Source organism: Wolffia australiana, chromosome 13 (assembly GCF_029677425.1).
Source record: "Wolffia australiana isolate 7733 chromosome 13, ASM2967742v1".
In the NCBI taxonomy this organism is placed as follows: Eukaryota; Viridiplantae; Streptophyta; class Magnoliopsida; order Alismatales; family Araceae; genus Wolffia; species Wolffia australiana.
Window position 1 is genome coordinate 4,508,980 of NC_135847.1, and position 14,707 is coordinate 4,523,686.

General features: G+C 36.2%; 1 protein-coding gene across 1 annotated transcript; it reads right to left on the minus strand.

Moving 5' to 3' along the window:
• Positions 1–2,939: 2,939 nt before the first annotated feature.
• Positions 2,940–10,729, minus strand: PAG1 (20S proteasome alpha subunit G1). Its single transcript, XM_078585035.1, has 10 exons — positions 10,531–10,729; positions 10,399–10,438; positions 10,244–10,327; positions 6,629–6,702; positions 5,811–5,897; positions 5,515–5,599; positions 4,697–4,743; positions 4,520–4,585; positions 3,955–4,045; positions 2,940–3,177 (listed from the first exon to the last, which is right to left on the minus strand). The coding sequence occupies exons 1-10, from the start codon at positions 10,632–10,634 to the stop codon at positions 3,106–3,108; spliced, it is 750 nt and encodes a 249-aa protein (XP_078441161.1). The 5' UTR covers positions 10,635–10,729; the 3' UTR covers positions 2,940–3,105.
• Positions 10,730–14,707: the final 3,978 nt, after the last annotated feature.

The window sequence follows — 14,707 nt, forward strand, 5'->3', positions numbered from 1 at the left end:
GACTTTGCTCTTGAAGTGGAAGACTAACTGTTTCTATTAAGGTAGGAGTCCCATTGTAGTGAATCAATAGGTTCATAAGGGTATCAACTTGAGAGTTGAGACCCAAAATAAATTTGTGAACTTGATCTTCTAATACATACGCTATTTCCTCTGACTAGATTTCTCACTGGTCTATAATGATCTAACTCATTCCAAGAACTCATAACCTCTTACAGTGATACATATTCAAGAACTCTCATGCTCCCTCAGTGGAGGGCAATTGATCCCTAAACAAGTACTACTAATTAGGTTTAGTCATTACATTTCAAGTGAGTCAACTTTTTCCCAAATGCCTTTTTCATAGGATGACTGTGATAGGGTACACCCAACATTGGGTTCGACTGTCTCAATAAGCCATGCTTTAAGGAGGGCATCAAATTTGATCTGTCCTTCATATAATGGGCAGGTAAGAGCAGGTGGGAGGGCAGCCAAGTGGGTTAGTTTATGTCATCCTTTTAGTATCATCTTGACATACTCTGCCCATTCAAGAAGGTTGAGTCCCTTAAGTTTGAAGATCTTTGTAATCTTGTGAAAGTCATAGCACAACTTCGCATACTCAGCTAAAGATTGAACATGAACATGAGATAATTGTATTCTCATACTGTCATCCATGAAGCCTCAACCAGAACCTCAATCAAACAGGGAGAAGGCACTCTAGAATCAGCTCTCTACTCAGCTGGAAGTTTGGTCAAACATGTAGTGGGCACGCCCTACGCATGAGGGTTATGGCCACAAGAAAGCAGCAAGTAATTAGCAGTACAAAAAGTCCTTTCCTCAGCTGTAAATTTGGACAAACAGATAGTGAGCACTCCCTACTAAAAAGGATTACAGCCACAAGCACTAGGATTTATGGTTTTCCTTCTACTGTATGTAGATAAGACAACTTCAGTACTCATTGAACTCACAGCTCTACCCCTGAATGAAGAAACACACCACAAGCTTGAGGAAGCACAGAAAGCCACCATAAGCTTGAACACCGCCATGAAATTTAGATTTTCTTAGGAGAGAAGCTTCATAGGAGATGGAGATGAGCAGAGAGAAGAGGAATCAAACCACACAGCTTATGTCCTTTGTGAATTATCTAATCTATAGACTTTCATTGGATCCCCTACCAATTAAGGTGATCTGGATATCATTAACTAAAATTTTACAACATTCAGATAATGTATGGACATAAATAAAGTTATTTGTTTTTCCTGTGGGGTGTGATCTTTAAGGTCATAAATGTGTATTTTTTTGTCCCTGGGGAAATGATAGAGGATGGATTTTTTTTCTATGGTTACTGTTGAAAGGAGGGTTTTCCTTCACTGTGGGATTAGTGAAAATAGGCAAAATTTTACTTTTTTATTTTTTCTTTTTTCTCTGGTTGGGGTGACAGAAAAAAAATTTATTGTGGGTGCTCCGGAGGAATTAAAATATGAATGCTTATTTTGTTTTTCCATTGGGTTGTGATTGAAAAGGTGAGAAGTGGGGCAATTTTCTTTTGTTCCTGGGAATGATAGAGGATGATTTTTTTTCTATTGTTCCTCTTGAAAGGAGGCTTTTCTTTCACTTTGGGATTGGTGAATATACAATAATATTAATATTTTGTTTGTTCTTTTTTCTCTGGTTGGCGTGACAGAAAAAATATTTTGGTTGGCATAAAAGAAGTCGGTTGACTTTTATTAAATTTGTCCTTGGGGAGCGATAGAGACTGGTTTTTGTTTCTATGGTTTGTGATGAAAATAAGGTTTTCTTTCACTGCGGAATTAGTGGAAGTAAATAATTTATTGTTTTTTTTCTCTGTTCGGTGTGAAGGATGAAAAGAAGATTTATTCTCAGTACTCTGGAGAAATTAAAAAAATGATTAATTATTTTGTGTTTTCCTTTGGCTGTGGATGTAAAAGTGGGACATGGAGTGATTGTTCTTTATTTGTCCCTGGGGAATGATAGAGGAAGGTCCTTTTCCCATGGGTCGAGTTGAAATACCAAAAGTACTACTTTATTTATTTATTATTTGGTGTGAAAGAAAAAAAGAAAATTAATTTTCTGTGGTCTGGAAGAATAATTATAAAAAATATATCATTTTGTTTTTCCCTTGGGTTGTGGGGCTATTCTTATTATTTGACCTTGGGGATTGATAGGGGGTGGTTTTTCCTCTATGGCTTGTTTTGAAAGAGGGTTTTCTTTCACTTCCAGATCAGTGAAAAAAAAATTTATTCTTCTATTTGCCTGCGAACAGAAGATAGGTTAATATTTCCCTAATCTGACAGTGAAAGAAACCCCTCCTTTCAACACGACCCATGGAAAAAAGGAACATCTTCTAGGTTAATGGGCTCAGAGAGGAATGATATAAGAGCCTTTCATTTGTCAATAATTCTATGGTTGTGGTAGAATTTGACACGAAAGACAGTATTTTTCTCAGCACCCCGGAGGAACTTTAAAAAGTCTTTATTTTCTTCTTTTCTCAAGTTCGTGATAAAGAATAAAATAAGTTTTCTTACTTTCCCAGTAATTAAAAAAATTATTTATCTTGTTTTTCCCTATGATTCAGGTTTAACTAGACTTATAAGATAATACTACTTTTCCAAGAGTCTGAGAAGAAATAAAAAAGGAGACCTTATTGTTTTCTTTCTCTTACGGGTTGATTTAGACTTAAAAACTAAAACGATTTTTTCAGCGTCCCAGAAGAATTAAAAATACGAAAGAATGTGTTTCTCAGAAGGGTAACATTAAATTCTAAGTGAGGAAAAAAGGGATAAATAATTTTTGCACCTCGGGCAATAAAAGAGGAATATTTCTGTCCCCGCTAGTCCCGCAGAATTTAATAAAAACAGGAATGAAGGTATCTTTATTATGATAATAAAGGACGAATAAATTCGTTTCTTCATAGATTAGGATTGAGATTTAACACGATGAAATGAGTAGAATAATTATGAACTCCCCGAAAAAATAAAAAAAGGAATATTTGTTTTTAAGTATCGGTGGACTTCAGGGAAAGAGAAATGATGAGTATTTTCTAAAATACTAAAGAAAATAATAAAGTATTTTTTCCCTTACCAGAGTTTGAAATTAGAGTCGGGCACCTCAGTCGGCATCCATCTCTTCCAAGGCGGCTTGGGCGGCTTCTTTGGCTTGTTGAAGGAGGTCGTCTGGGACCTGACAAAGAACAACAACAACAACAACAACAACAATAATAATAATAATAATAGTAATAATAATAAAGAGATCAAGAATCTTGCTGATCACATAATCTGATCAAGAGTCTGGCATGATCGTTGATCGCGTGATCATGGTTGTATTGCGGTCTTTGATCACTCCGTCGATGGGATTGACGATTGATTGAGAGTCTGAGATCTGATCTGAAGGGATGATCATGATTGAATTGACAATCATGATCATTTCGAAGATGCAATCATTGATCCGTTTCACCGATTATGGATTGGGGGTCAGGGGCCAGTCTGGTCTGATTTTGAATCTCTATTCAATTGTAATTTCAAGAAAATATTAGGGTTTGGAGAGAATTGACCACTAAATTATCAAAGGCCACTAAATTATCCAAAGAGAGACAGAACATGATCTGCATCAATATAATATTATACAAAAAATTATTTGTCAAAAGATAGATCAAGAGAAAGAGAGATAAATAGAAAGAGAGACAGAGAGATAGAGGGATCCTTTTTATTAAAAATTATCCCCAAAGCACAAGATCTGATAGGCGCTCCGATCACCGATCAGATCAACCCATCCGATCAACCTCACCAATCCGATCTGCTTCCCGATCACGATCGTGATTAACGAGTTTTTTTATCACTGTTCATGATCGTGGGTTGATCGCAATCATGATCGCCGCAACCCATGAATGGCACCGTGAGGTCGCCGTTTCATCGCGTGATCGTTCGTCCCTTAAGTTTTTCAATCAAAGGAGGGAAATACCTTTTGGTGTTGGCGGTCGGACTCGTCGCAGACCCAGCTCATCTCCAGCTCGAAGGCCTTGTCCTTGGCCTCGTCATGTATGCCGTAGATGCTGCCACGCCAAGACAAAACCATCACTCTCCTCAACTAATACATCATCTCTCTCTCTACCCAGCCATCTATCTTCATGTCTCCAACCCATCTCTATCAGACATGTCTCTTTCTATCTCATCTGCATCTCCATAAGATTTCATCTCCATCTCAAAGAGACTCTCTCTCTAGCATCTTATATCCATCTCCATCACTATTTCTACCTCCATCTTAACGTCTCTCTCTCTCTCTCGCATTTTATTTCCATCTCCATCTCTCTCCCTAGGATTTTATGTCCATTTCTAACATGAGTCCATTTCTTGATTTATCAAACTATCGGAACCCCCATCCTATCTCGTTGACTCTTTCTCTATCTCTAACATGAATGCATGATATGCTTATCTATCTCTATCTCTAAGAACACTGCTGAGGATGAGAAATAGATAGGTCGATAGACTGAGAGAGAGGAGAGAAGAGAAGAAACGCAGAAGCTCACATTTTGGCAACTTCAATGACCCCTTGCCGGCATGTTAGCTCGGATAACTTAAGCTTCTCGATTTCCCTGTTTAGCAAAAATAAATAAAGCCTCCATCTTAGCTCTGTTGTATATAATTAAAGGTCTAATATCAGAGAGGATTAAAGATAAAACAGGAAAATGAGGGAAAATACTAACGTTTTTGCAGCCTGCCTGCCCTTTCCTAGCGCAGCCCCAAAGTATTTCTGTAAATATAACATCAGAATACGAGAAGAATGAATAAGAACTGATGCACTGAAAGAGGACTATTATTAAGTAGTATGTTTGGAGACAAATTTTTGGTTATCTCGAAATAAGATTCTTTATTTTTCACTAAAAAGCAAGCCGTGCGATTATAGGAGCATATATATACATTTGTTTTTTAAAAGAATTTTAGGAGTATATTTGATTAGCAAGAAGATAACCAAGAAAAGGCACCGCCAAAAGCACTTCAGAAAGAACTATACCTTCACAGGAAGACCATGCATTTTTCTTAGATAAAGAAGAATGAAGGGATTAAATATGCATTAGGATGCACTGTCCGAGCTAAAAAACCATACACATAAAACGACAGCACTGGAATCCCAACCTTTGGTTTTTAGGTAAAGCCTCTAGTTTTGGCGTAATCAGAGCCCAATGATCCATGAGCAACTCATGCTTGACAAACGAAGCAAATAAATCACTGGATATACCGATGTCCTCCAAATTTATGATGAAATTTATAGATAATAATGTTTTGTGAAGTAACCCGTTTAATTCACTGAATCTAAATTAATAAAACACTAGGCAATATTTGGCATAAATTTAGATTAATAAACCTAAATTTAACTCTACAGATGTTATTTCTAAAGTAGACAATAATTAATAAAACAATTGTCTATGGCAATATGAAGACAAACTTCCATCTGCAAGAAGAAACTATTTTTTTCTTTATCCTCTCACTAAATTTAACTGCATAGAAGGCAAAATATGCTCACGTAGGAGATCCCCGATGGTTCAACCATGTACAGCTGGGGTCCATCCCTGTCATAACCAGCGACTATAACCCCGCAGCCAAAGGGTCTGAAACGAAGAGGGCACATAAATTTTTTTAAAAAAAGCAATTAAAACCCCCGATATTGAGAATTAAAGGTAGGCCGACACAGCTTGAGAAACAATATGCCGTCAAGATGGGGATATTGCGGCGTAGAGGGAACTTAATAATATTTGAGTATTCATTGGCAATTGTTTTTTGAAGAAATATGAATAAACAGCTTAAGATAGATAATCCTACCTTAGCCACCAGTAGAGCGTGCAGAGATGTACATAGCTGGCAACGCGGTCAGCAAGCTCTTTTATAGGAATCGGCTCACCATATATCCTGCAATCCGAAGGGCATGTTAAATAGTAATTAAATTCCATTTCGGAAAAATAGAGACATTAAAGGCAGGAGGATGCAACAAGAGAATTAATCAGGTTCTATTTTCATATAAATATGAATGAAAGGGATTTAAATAAACTATATTTGAGTGGAATTAGAAAAAAAAAAAATGAACTTGAACGTCAACTGAGAGTACATCGTCTTTATCGGAATCCGGGATGGAACCTGATTATAGTTGTCAACGCCCTTGATTCAGGTTTCACAGAGGAAATGAAACATCTATCAGGGGTTACATGGACGTGGCCTGGCCCAGATCCATTTACCCACAAACCTTCATAGGGTTATACTCGCAAGTAGAGAGAAGAAGGGCCTTACGGAAATATTACATAGAAAAAAGTGACAAAGAAATTAAGAAAAGAAAGAACTGGATCTGGCTAACGGTCTAGATTTCAATAACATTTGTGCTTCGGTAGAACTCAATGGCTAAAGCCTTGTGTACATGATTGCATACCACGAACGAAGAGATTGCACTGCTGGAAGATTAATGAACATTATAGAAAATGGTTACTGAAATTTACGACCTATTTAGAGGGGAAATAGACTTAGGTCAGATTTTCTTATTTTTTTTTAAAAAATCTTCAGCTAGCCCTGTTACAGGTGAACAATCAAAATAGTTAACAAATTTTTTTTATAAAATCATGATCCAGAACTCTGAGATTGAAAAGCCATACCTTTCATAGTTGGTGGCCTCAGTTTTGGCCCGCATGACGATTTGCCTCCCGTCTGCTGCTAACCCAGCAACTGACTGTCATGTAAATTGCACAGCGAGATCACATAAATGCCATTAAGGCATTTATAATCAAAAAGCACTAAAACAAGAGGTTTTACTAGAAAAAAACAACTCATAAAAATTGACCCAATCATCTGACATAGCCAAGGGTTCAAAATATCACATGGGCCGATGATGGCATATTTTATGATTAGAGAATAAAACATTGGTGGAGCCAGGGATGACAGATACCAAGCACTACAGGAGGAGACAGAAGAGAGAAAGAGAGAGTGTAAGAAGGAGAACGAAAAGTCTTACTTAGAAAGGCCGTAAGGCCTCCATTTCTTTACAAGAGAGGGTAGAATAGGAAGTTAAATGTAGAAAAAGAATAGCATTCTCTCCCACGCCAGAATGTAGAATAGCGGAAGAGAAATCCTGCCTCTAGAACACAGTTGTGCGCCTAAACTCTTACCTTCATTGAATCCATCTGCCTAAATTGGCAGATTGATGATTAAAGGTTCACATACAACACACTACCAAGAAACTAACTAGGCAGTTTCCCCCTTTCATATAATAGGGTTTGACTCTTGGGTACTGTACAAATAAGGTAAACATCATGTCGACTGATGCGCTATCAATCTTTAAGTATTCTGATTTCAAATCATCGATTATGACAACCAAGGCCAAGGAAAATGAAGATGGCCAATCGAAGGTTATAACTAAAATAGTTGACAGCTAATATTAGCAGCAACATCGTGATGCTCAGGTTCACAACAAAATGATTATTTTTATCCTCCAGCTCAGGACTCATCCAGTCTATTCTAAAGGAGTTTTATGACAGTACTCATGGCGGGCAAGGTGGGTCTCTTAAACCCTACAAATACATGTCACAACATGTGCTCTGGTGCCATCTGAAAAAGGCGACGAAGAAATATGTTGACTTGGGAATTTTATACCGAGCCTGGAAAACAAGTCCTCCACTGCTCAACCACGAATTACACGGTGCGTCCAACTCATTATAGTCAGAACAATAACAAGCCTCATATTAACAACAGGATTGAAGGTACTTCAAGAGTCTAACAAAATCTGTATCAGAAACCGTATAACAGGAGCAATGGGAGGAGGAACCCAAGGGTAATGCGTCAGCCGGAACATTCTTTCTTTTATTCATTTCTATTTCTGGTACTTTCTTGTACTGGGCCTTCTACTATTACCCCATGTGGATGTACAACTTGGCATCTATATAAGCCAAGGAACCCCATAGAGAATAGACAATCAAGTTAGTTGTTCATTTTCTTGGATCTTGTTTCTCCTCTCCTCTCCTCTATTCCCTTCCCTACAGTGTCATAGAGAAATTGTGGAGAAGAGAGAAGAGGGAATTCAAGGTACATTGTTCAACATAATGGATTCAGATAATCGATAAGGAAGGAAAAAAGGCATTTTTTTTTTAAAAAAAAAGGATTATGTTACTACTGCAGTGCTAAATTCAACCCAGCCCACAGCTGCAGAAAATTTTTGAATCTCATACTGATCCACAGTGCAAGATGACCCCATAGTAGAGGAAGATTTAATGCAAATGGATGATGAACCCATCACTGACGGAGCTCTATTCTTGATCAGAGTTAATTTGAGACTGGCTCGAAGGTCGCCTTCTACAGGATCCCTAAAGATGTCGGGAAATATTAGAGGAACCTATGGAGCAGTATTAACTGATGGAGATTCCTAATTAGATGGTTTTATTGCCAGCTCTGGAAATTCCTAATTAGATGGTTCCGGAGTGGACGTCATGTTGGGAGACGTTTATCTTAGATCATCTCATGGAATTTCTCTGAATGTGCTGTTACTTATTCAGAGTATGGGCAGTTCAAGATACTTTGGCAAAACCGCTTATATGTATTGCAAGCAGATCCGATATTTTGACCACAAGGTGTCCCTTTGAATCCACAATCCAAAGAGATCGTCAGGAGCAAGACACAATTTCAGAAACCACATGCCATGTGTGATCCCAATAAGGCACTGGTCTACTCACAATGCATCATTCCAGCATTTCTCCAGGCACGGGATGCAAGTTTTGATCAAGTGGAAGAACATGGCAACTGAGGAAGCTACTTAAGAAGACATAGACATCATCGAGAGGCAGTTCCCCAGCTTCCCACTTGGAGACCATGTGGTCTTTTGGGTCAGGAAGAAAAGACATAGTAGAGAATTACTTGAAATTGCCATGTTCCTACGCGTGATCAAAACTTGCAGCATGTGCCAGGAGAATCAATAAGGAAGGACGCATTCGAGGTAGACCAATGCCTTGTTGGGATTGTAGATTTAAAGGGAAACCTTGTGACCCTTTGACCTCCCTCCCACTCAGATAATCTCACTAGTTATCTCATCTGGTCTCTATTTCCCTTTTGTCCAGAGCATGGCCTGATTGCTATCCTAACATAATACATAGCTCCCTCTGATAAATTTGGAAAGACAATGTGGTACAAATGGCTCTTCAGGACACATGCTAAAGGAGGATTGGGCAGGACTCTATAAATAAAACGAGACGAATGCCCCACTTCTTGAAGTCCATTGAAGGAGGGCAACCTTGGGCGGGAACCAGAGAACCTCCAGTTCCAGAATGTGGCAAGATCAATCCGACTTGCCACCGTCTCATCTGTTCTTCAATCTTCTCCGTCATTCATCCCCATTTTCTATCTCGTCCTTGACATCAACACGATACACATTTCTCTAATTCTTGGAAGAACATTACTATTTTGGGAAATTCTTGGATTTTCTTTGAGGTCAAAATATCCAGGCGTCTTCTTTGATAGTTCAAAAATATCGTCCAAGAGAACATATCATAACACCTCTTCAATTTGGCCATCCTGACAACAAATGCGTCACTTCCGATCTTGAATTTTTGTGACATCCTGGATATTTACCAGAATAAACGCGAAAGTTTGATTATCCTGATTTGAAGACTTCACATAAAAAAAAACTCTTGCCATCCGGTTATCCTATACTAATGACTAAGAAGCACTAAATAAAATAGATTCCTTATCCCCACTTTAACCACGTGATTGGACAAATCACAGAGGAATGAATGCGTAATCATGCTTAGGTGAAAGAATTGTCATGTTTACGTATTTTCACCAACAGTCCGCGCATATGGACTTTCATAAGGATCGCTGCTAATTTCCTCTAGTTGCCTTTGCGGACAAATGATGGGAGAAAAAGAATTTGGATCATGTTTTTCTAAATTGTAGAACAAATTTCGCAATGACACAAAAAAAACTTATTCGCAAGATTATGAATAAAGCCATATAACATGTACATTAGTTCATGCGATGAATTCTCACTGTTTCTTACATGAATATTTCACATATATTAAAGGTTGGGTATTTTCAAACATTGGAATCGAATCCTAACGAGGCAGAGGTTCACTAGTGAAGAAAAAAAGATAACGGTAAATACACTTTTATAAACGGAAGATTGCCTTCAGAAAAGAAATCTCCCAAAGATAATGGAACATGAACAAAACAGCAACACTGCGATAAAAAATTAAAGAGCGCTTGACACCGATTTCGGCTCAGCTTACCACGCCGGCGTGCCGATGAACAGAGTGTATCCTCCGGTTCGATCCGGCAAGCAGCATTTTGGACGCAATCAATTTTTCCACGCCCTAGAATCAAAATATTACACAAAATGACTAAATCGAAACAGCATCACCGAAGAGAAAGGGAAAGAACCTACCATGACAATCCCATCCTTGCACTTGATGCCAATCACAGTCCTGCGAGAAGAATCACAACCAAAAACACAAAGATCACGACCAGAATCGAAGAAAAATAGAGGATTAAGCTCGGAATGCGGCGATTTCCTCACCCGCTGTTGTCTACAGCCTTGGCGGCGTACTCGATCTGGAAAAGCCGACCGTCTGGCGAATAGGTCGTCACCGAGAGATCATATCCCGTCCCGATGCTACTCATCCTCCTCCTTTCGATCGCTTCTCTTCTCCTTCTGCCGAGCGCTTCGCTTCTCCTTCTTCCACCTCGACGAGAACTGCGACGAGTTCGAGCTCTCTGTCGTCTTCGGTATTTATAGGTCGCCCCCATCGCCGTTTCTTGCGAGAGAAGAGAAGAAATGGCGGGTTGAAACCCGGTTCGGATCCGGACCCATTTTCTCCTCCTGCTTACATTCAATTTTTTGAAAGTAATTTTAGTCCATTCTTTTTCTTATCAAAACTCTAATCAGGTGGCATTTTATAATCAGGTGGAGTAGTCCATCTATTTTCTTATCAAAACTTTAATAAATTGGCATTTTATTATCAGGTTGAGTAGTCCATCTTTTTTCTTATCAGAACTCTAATAAATTGGCATTTTATAATCATGTGGAGTAGTCCATCTATTTTCTTATCAAAACTCTAATCAAGTGGCATTTTATAATCAGGTGGAGTAGTCCATCTTTTTTCTTATCAAAACTCTGATCAAGTAGGCATTTTATAATCATATGGAGTAGTCCATCTTTTTTCTTATCAAAACTCTAATAAAGTGGCATTTTATTATCATGTGGAGTAGTCCTCCTTTTTTCTTATCAAAACTTTAATAAATTGGCATTTTATAATCATGTGTAATACATGCTGTAAAACTTATGGAATGTGGGTTTTAAGGCATCATTAATGCATACTATGTGAAATTCATTATATTGAATTAGTGTGTATTACATGTGAATTTAGATTATATGATTTTATAATGAATGAATGAGACATGAACTTTTAACCTCTTTAGTGGAAATAAGATCTTCATTAATTTTTAAATTATTAAATCATTCTAGAGAATAGAATGTTAGATAATAAAATAGGATGATTTTTTATTTCATCGCAATATTAAAGTCTATGTAAAATGAGGCTCTTATGTTTTGTCCCTATAGTTGTATGATAAAAAATTTACCCTGACGTAGTATATTTACCTATAGTTGAGTACCATTGTTGCAGCTAATATAATAGATTATTTGAGTATGATAAATCTTGATCAATTGATTTGTCCAATTGAATTAAATTGTACTTTGACATGAGTTGCTTTTGTTTAGCAACTCTCATGTGAGCCTCCTATATTTTGTTAAAATTCACCAGCCATAGTGCTGTTTATCATTATCTGATCTTATATATCTAAATTTAATATCATATGAACATCCAACACCTGAATTAAGTCGCTTAATTTGTAGTATAGATGACGAAGGCAATTCATGTGTGTGAAGCATATGAATTGTGTTTGGTACATTTATAGCTCATAGATTCTCATTCATGCGATGAGATATCACCCAATGATTTTGATCATTAATATTAGATTATGGATGTACAAATTTGTAAAAAGTATAAGAAAAAACTTTATCAAATTTCCAAAATATATTTAATTTATCCAATTTATTTTTAAAAAACTATCCATTTCTAAATTTAATAAAACATAAAATATTTATGAAATTATATAAAAAAGATTAGCATTAATTTAATGCCATGACTTGTAAATCTCATTTTTCAAGTTGAAATTCTTAAATTTTTTTAATTTCAACATGGAAATGTAGATTCCTTTTTCAATGTCAAGGTTTAATATCATGATTTCTAGAAACACATCAATGTTCAATCACTCTTAGTTTCCTCCATTCCAATGTCAGTACTTTGTTTTTTTCATAATAAATCATTCATATTATCAACCGATTCTCCAATTCGGGATAATTTTATAACCTATCATGTTAATCACCTGTCATAACTATCTTAAAATACTCAGTTTTATCTCATTTATAATCATCTATCATTTTTTATTGATCTTGACTCATTTTAGATTCAAGGACATTGTTTAAATCAAATCCATTCAAGGACTTTGATGAATTTTTATTAATTACTCACATCTGAATGATGTGAATTTATGAATATTCATGATGTTCAACAATTTGTAGAAACACTAATACACTCATGGGTAACCATTAGAATATGAGTCATTACCACAATGATGGTTAGGGATTTAATCAGATATTCTTCCTTGAGTTAATCTCCTCTTAAATCAATGCTACACGATCCTATCTTGAGAACACAACTGCCTTAATGGACTTGTTGTTGCATTCGAGCTACACCAGTTTCAAATCTCATGGTCAGGGACTTGTAGTCATAGTCAAAACACAATGGACCGTCCAAAAGGTGTCTTTGGTATCTTAGGTCTGAGAAATAACTGCACAATATTGACATGAATCAATTTGATTAACGTTAGATATATTACCTTTTAGCGATTCATATGGACCAATTCAATGAACTCTTTTCACATATATCATGTACTATCTATCCTATATCGCTACAGTAATTGGTAAAAAACTGAACATAATCATCTAATAATTGAGACAGGATACAATTATACCATTTAGAGATATTACTGTATATTTTATATACTATTCAAAGATTCTTTTGGGACATTTCCATGTCCTTCTCAAATATATATTTGAATAAAAGTATTTATAACTTGTGTGTAAATACTAATGATCTCTGTACTACAATATCAACACAATTCACTCATTCATCACATATTTTTCGTAGAAATCCTTTGAAGCATCTCCCTTGCATTATATGAATTTATCATGCCCCAGAATATTGAACAGGATGTGTTATGTGACGGGTTTAATGGCTTTGATTGGTTATTTGGAATCACATTTCGTGCAACATAATTGGAAATAAACTCATAAATTTGATTCAATAAACCCTATATGATCATCTCACCCTATATGAAACTGATTCTACTCTGAATTTACTCCCTGGAATATTCTCTTAAAGCCTTTCATGTGATAGCCTCTAGGATGAGATAAATGAGACAATTGATCTCCTCTTCAACTTCTTCTATCCTCCTTGAAGATATGGCATATCTTAACGTTCAATCATACTTGAGGAAGTGAGGTTTTGCAAAGTAGAGAAGAAAGAGGGGAGCAGATCTAGATAGCATGGACACCCAAAATGGGTGACCCCTCTATTTATCCTTATTTTAGATTTTTTATAAATTCCTATAATTGGGGACTCGTAAGTCGTAGTCAAAACATTTCATTCCATACTAAGGATGATTTTGGTGTCCTATTTTTAGGTCCACTTATACATTATGATACTGAGCAACCTGTTTGTCACTTAGATATAATACCATTCATGCATTCATAAGGATAAATTCTATGGACTCTTTCCCTAAAGAGCACCCCACCTTTTGTCCTTGGTGTCTGTATACTAATGGACACATGATCAACCACACTTACCATATAAATACGATCAGATGAGAGTATTCATTTGTATAGGTTGATGTATCACTCAAACATCCTTTGAGTAGGAATCTTCAGAATATTTGAGATAAGTGATCACTATATTATGATCTCATCAAATTCACCAAGTTAATTAGATAAATTAAAGGTCTATTATAAACATTAGACAAGAACAATAATGAATTAATATTTATTATAATGGAAATAAACATGATATGGAAGTGATTTTGGCTTGATATCCATGTAATATCCATCACGTTGTGTGTTTGGCATGGCATGCAAATATATTTTGATCATTTGTATCATGTAAGATACGCTATATTCCCTTTATTAGATTTTCATTACAATAATTTCCATGAGCATTTTAATTATTTAAATAAATATAATGAATAAGGCATAGTTCATGGAAGTGCTTTTGGCTTGATATCCATGTAATATCCATCATGTTGTATGTTTGGCATGACATCCAAATATATTTTGATCATTTGTATCATGTAAGAATACATTATATTCCCTTTATTAGATTTTCATTACCATAATTTCCATGAGCATTTTAATTATTTAAATAAATATAAGTAATAAGGCATAGTTCATGTACCATGAGCCTCTCCCCAATTATTTTAGTTAAAATAAAACATTCATTAAATATACATTTTATGAATTTTTTTGAAAAAAGTTTTATAGAGATCCTAATAAGATTATATCATTCCAAGCTTGAAGTTACCAAGGACTGATATGAGCTGGAATGACCTTAAATTAGGCCACCATCATGGGGTCATGC

What these genes read in the sequence shown, in the direction of transcription:
- PAG1 (XM_078585035.1), bottom strand. Translation starts at nt 10,634, where the DNA reads ATGAGTAGCATCGGGACGGGATATGATCTCTCGGTGACGACCTATTCG. An exon ending in ACGCTCTACTGGTGGCTAAG is followed by an intron (nt 5,600 to 5,810) that starts GTAGGATTATCT and finishes TCTTCGTTTCAG; the next exon opens with ACCCTTTGGCTGCGGGGTTA. An exon ending in CCGACCGCCAACACCAAAAG is followed by an intron (nt 3,178 to 3,954) that starts GTATTTCCCTCC and finishes GTTCTTTGTCAG; the next exon opens with GTCCCAGACGACCTCCTTCA.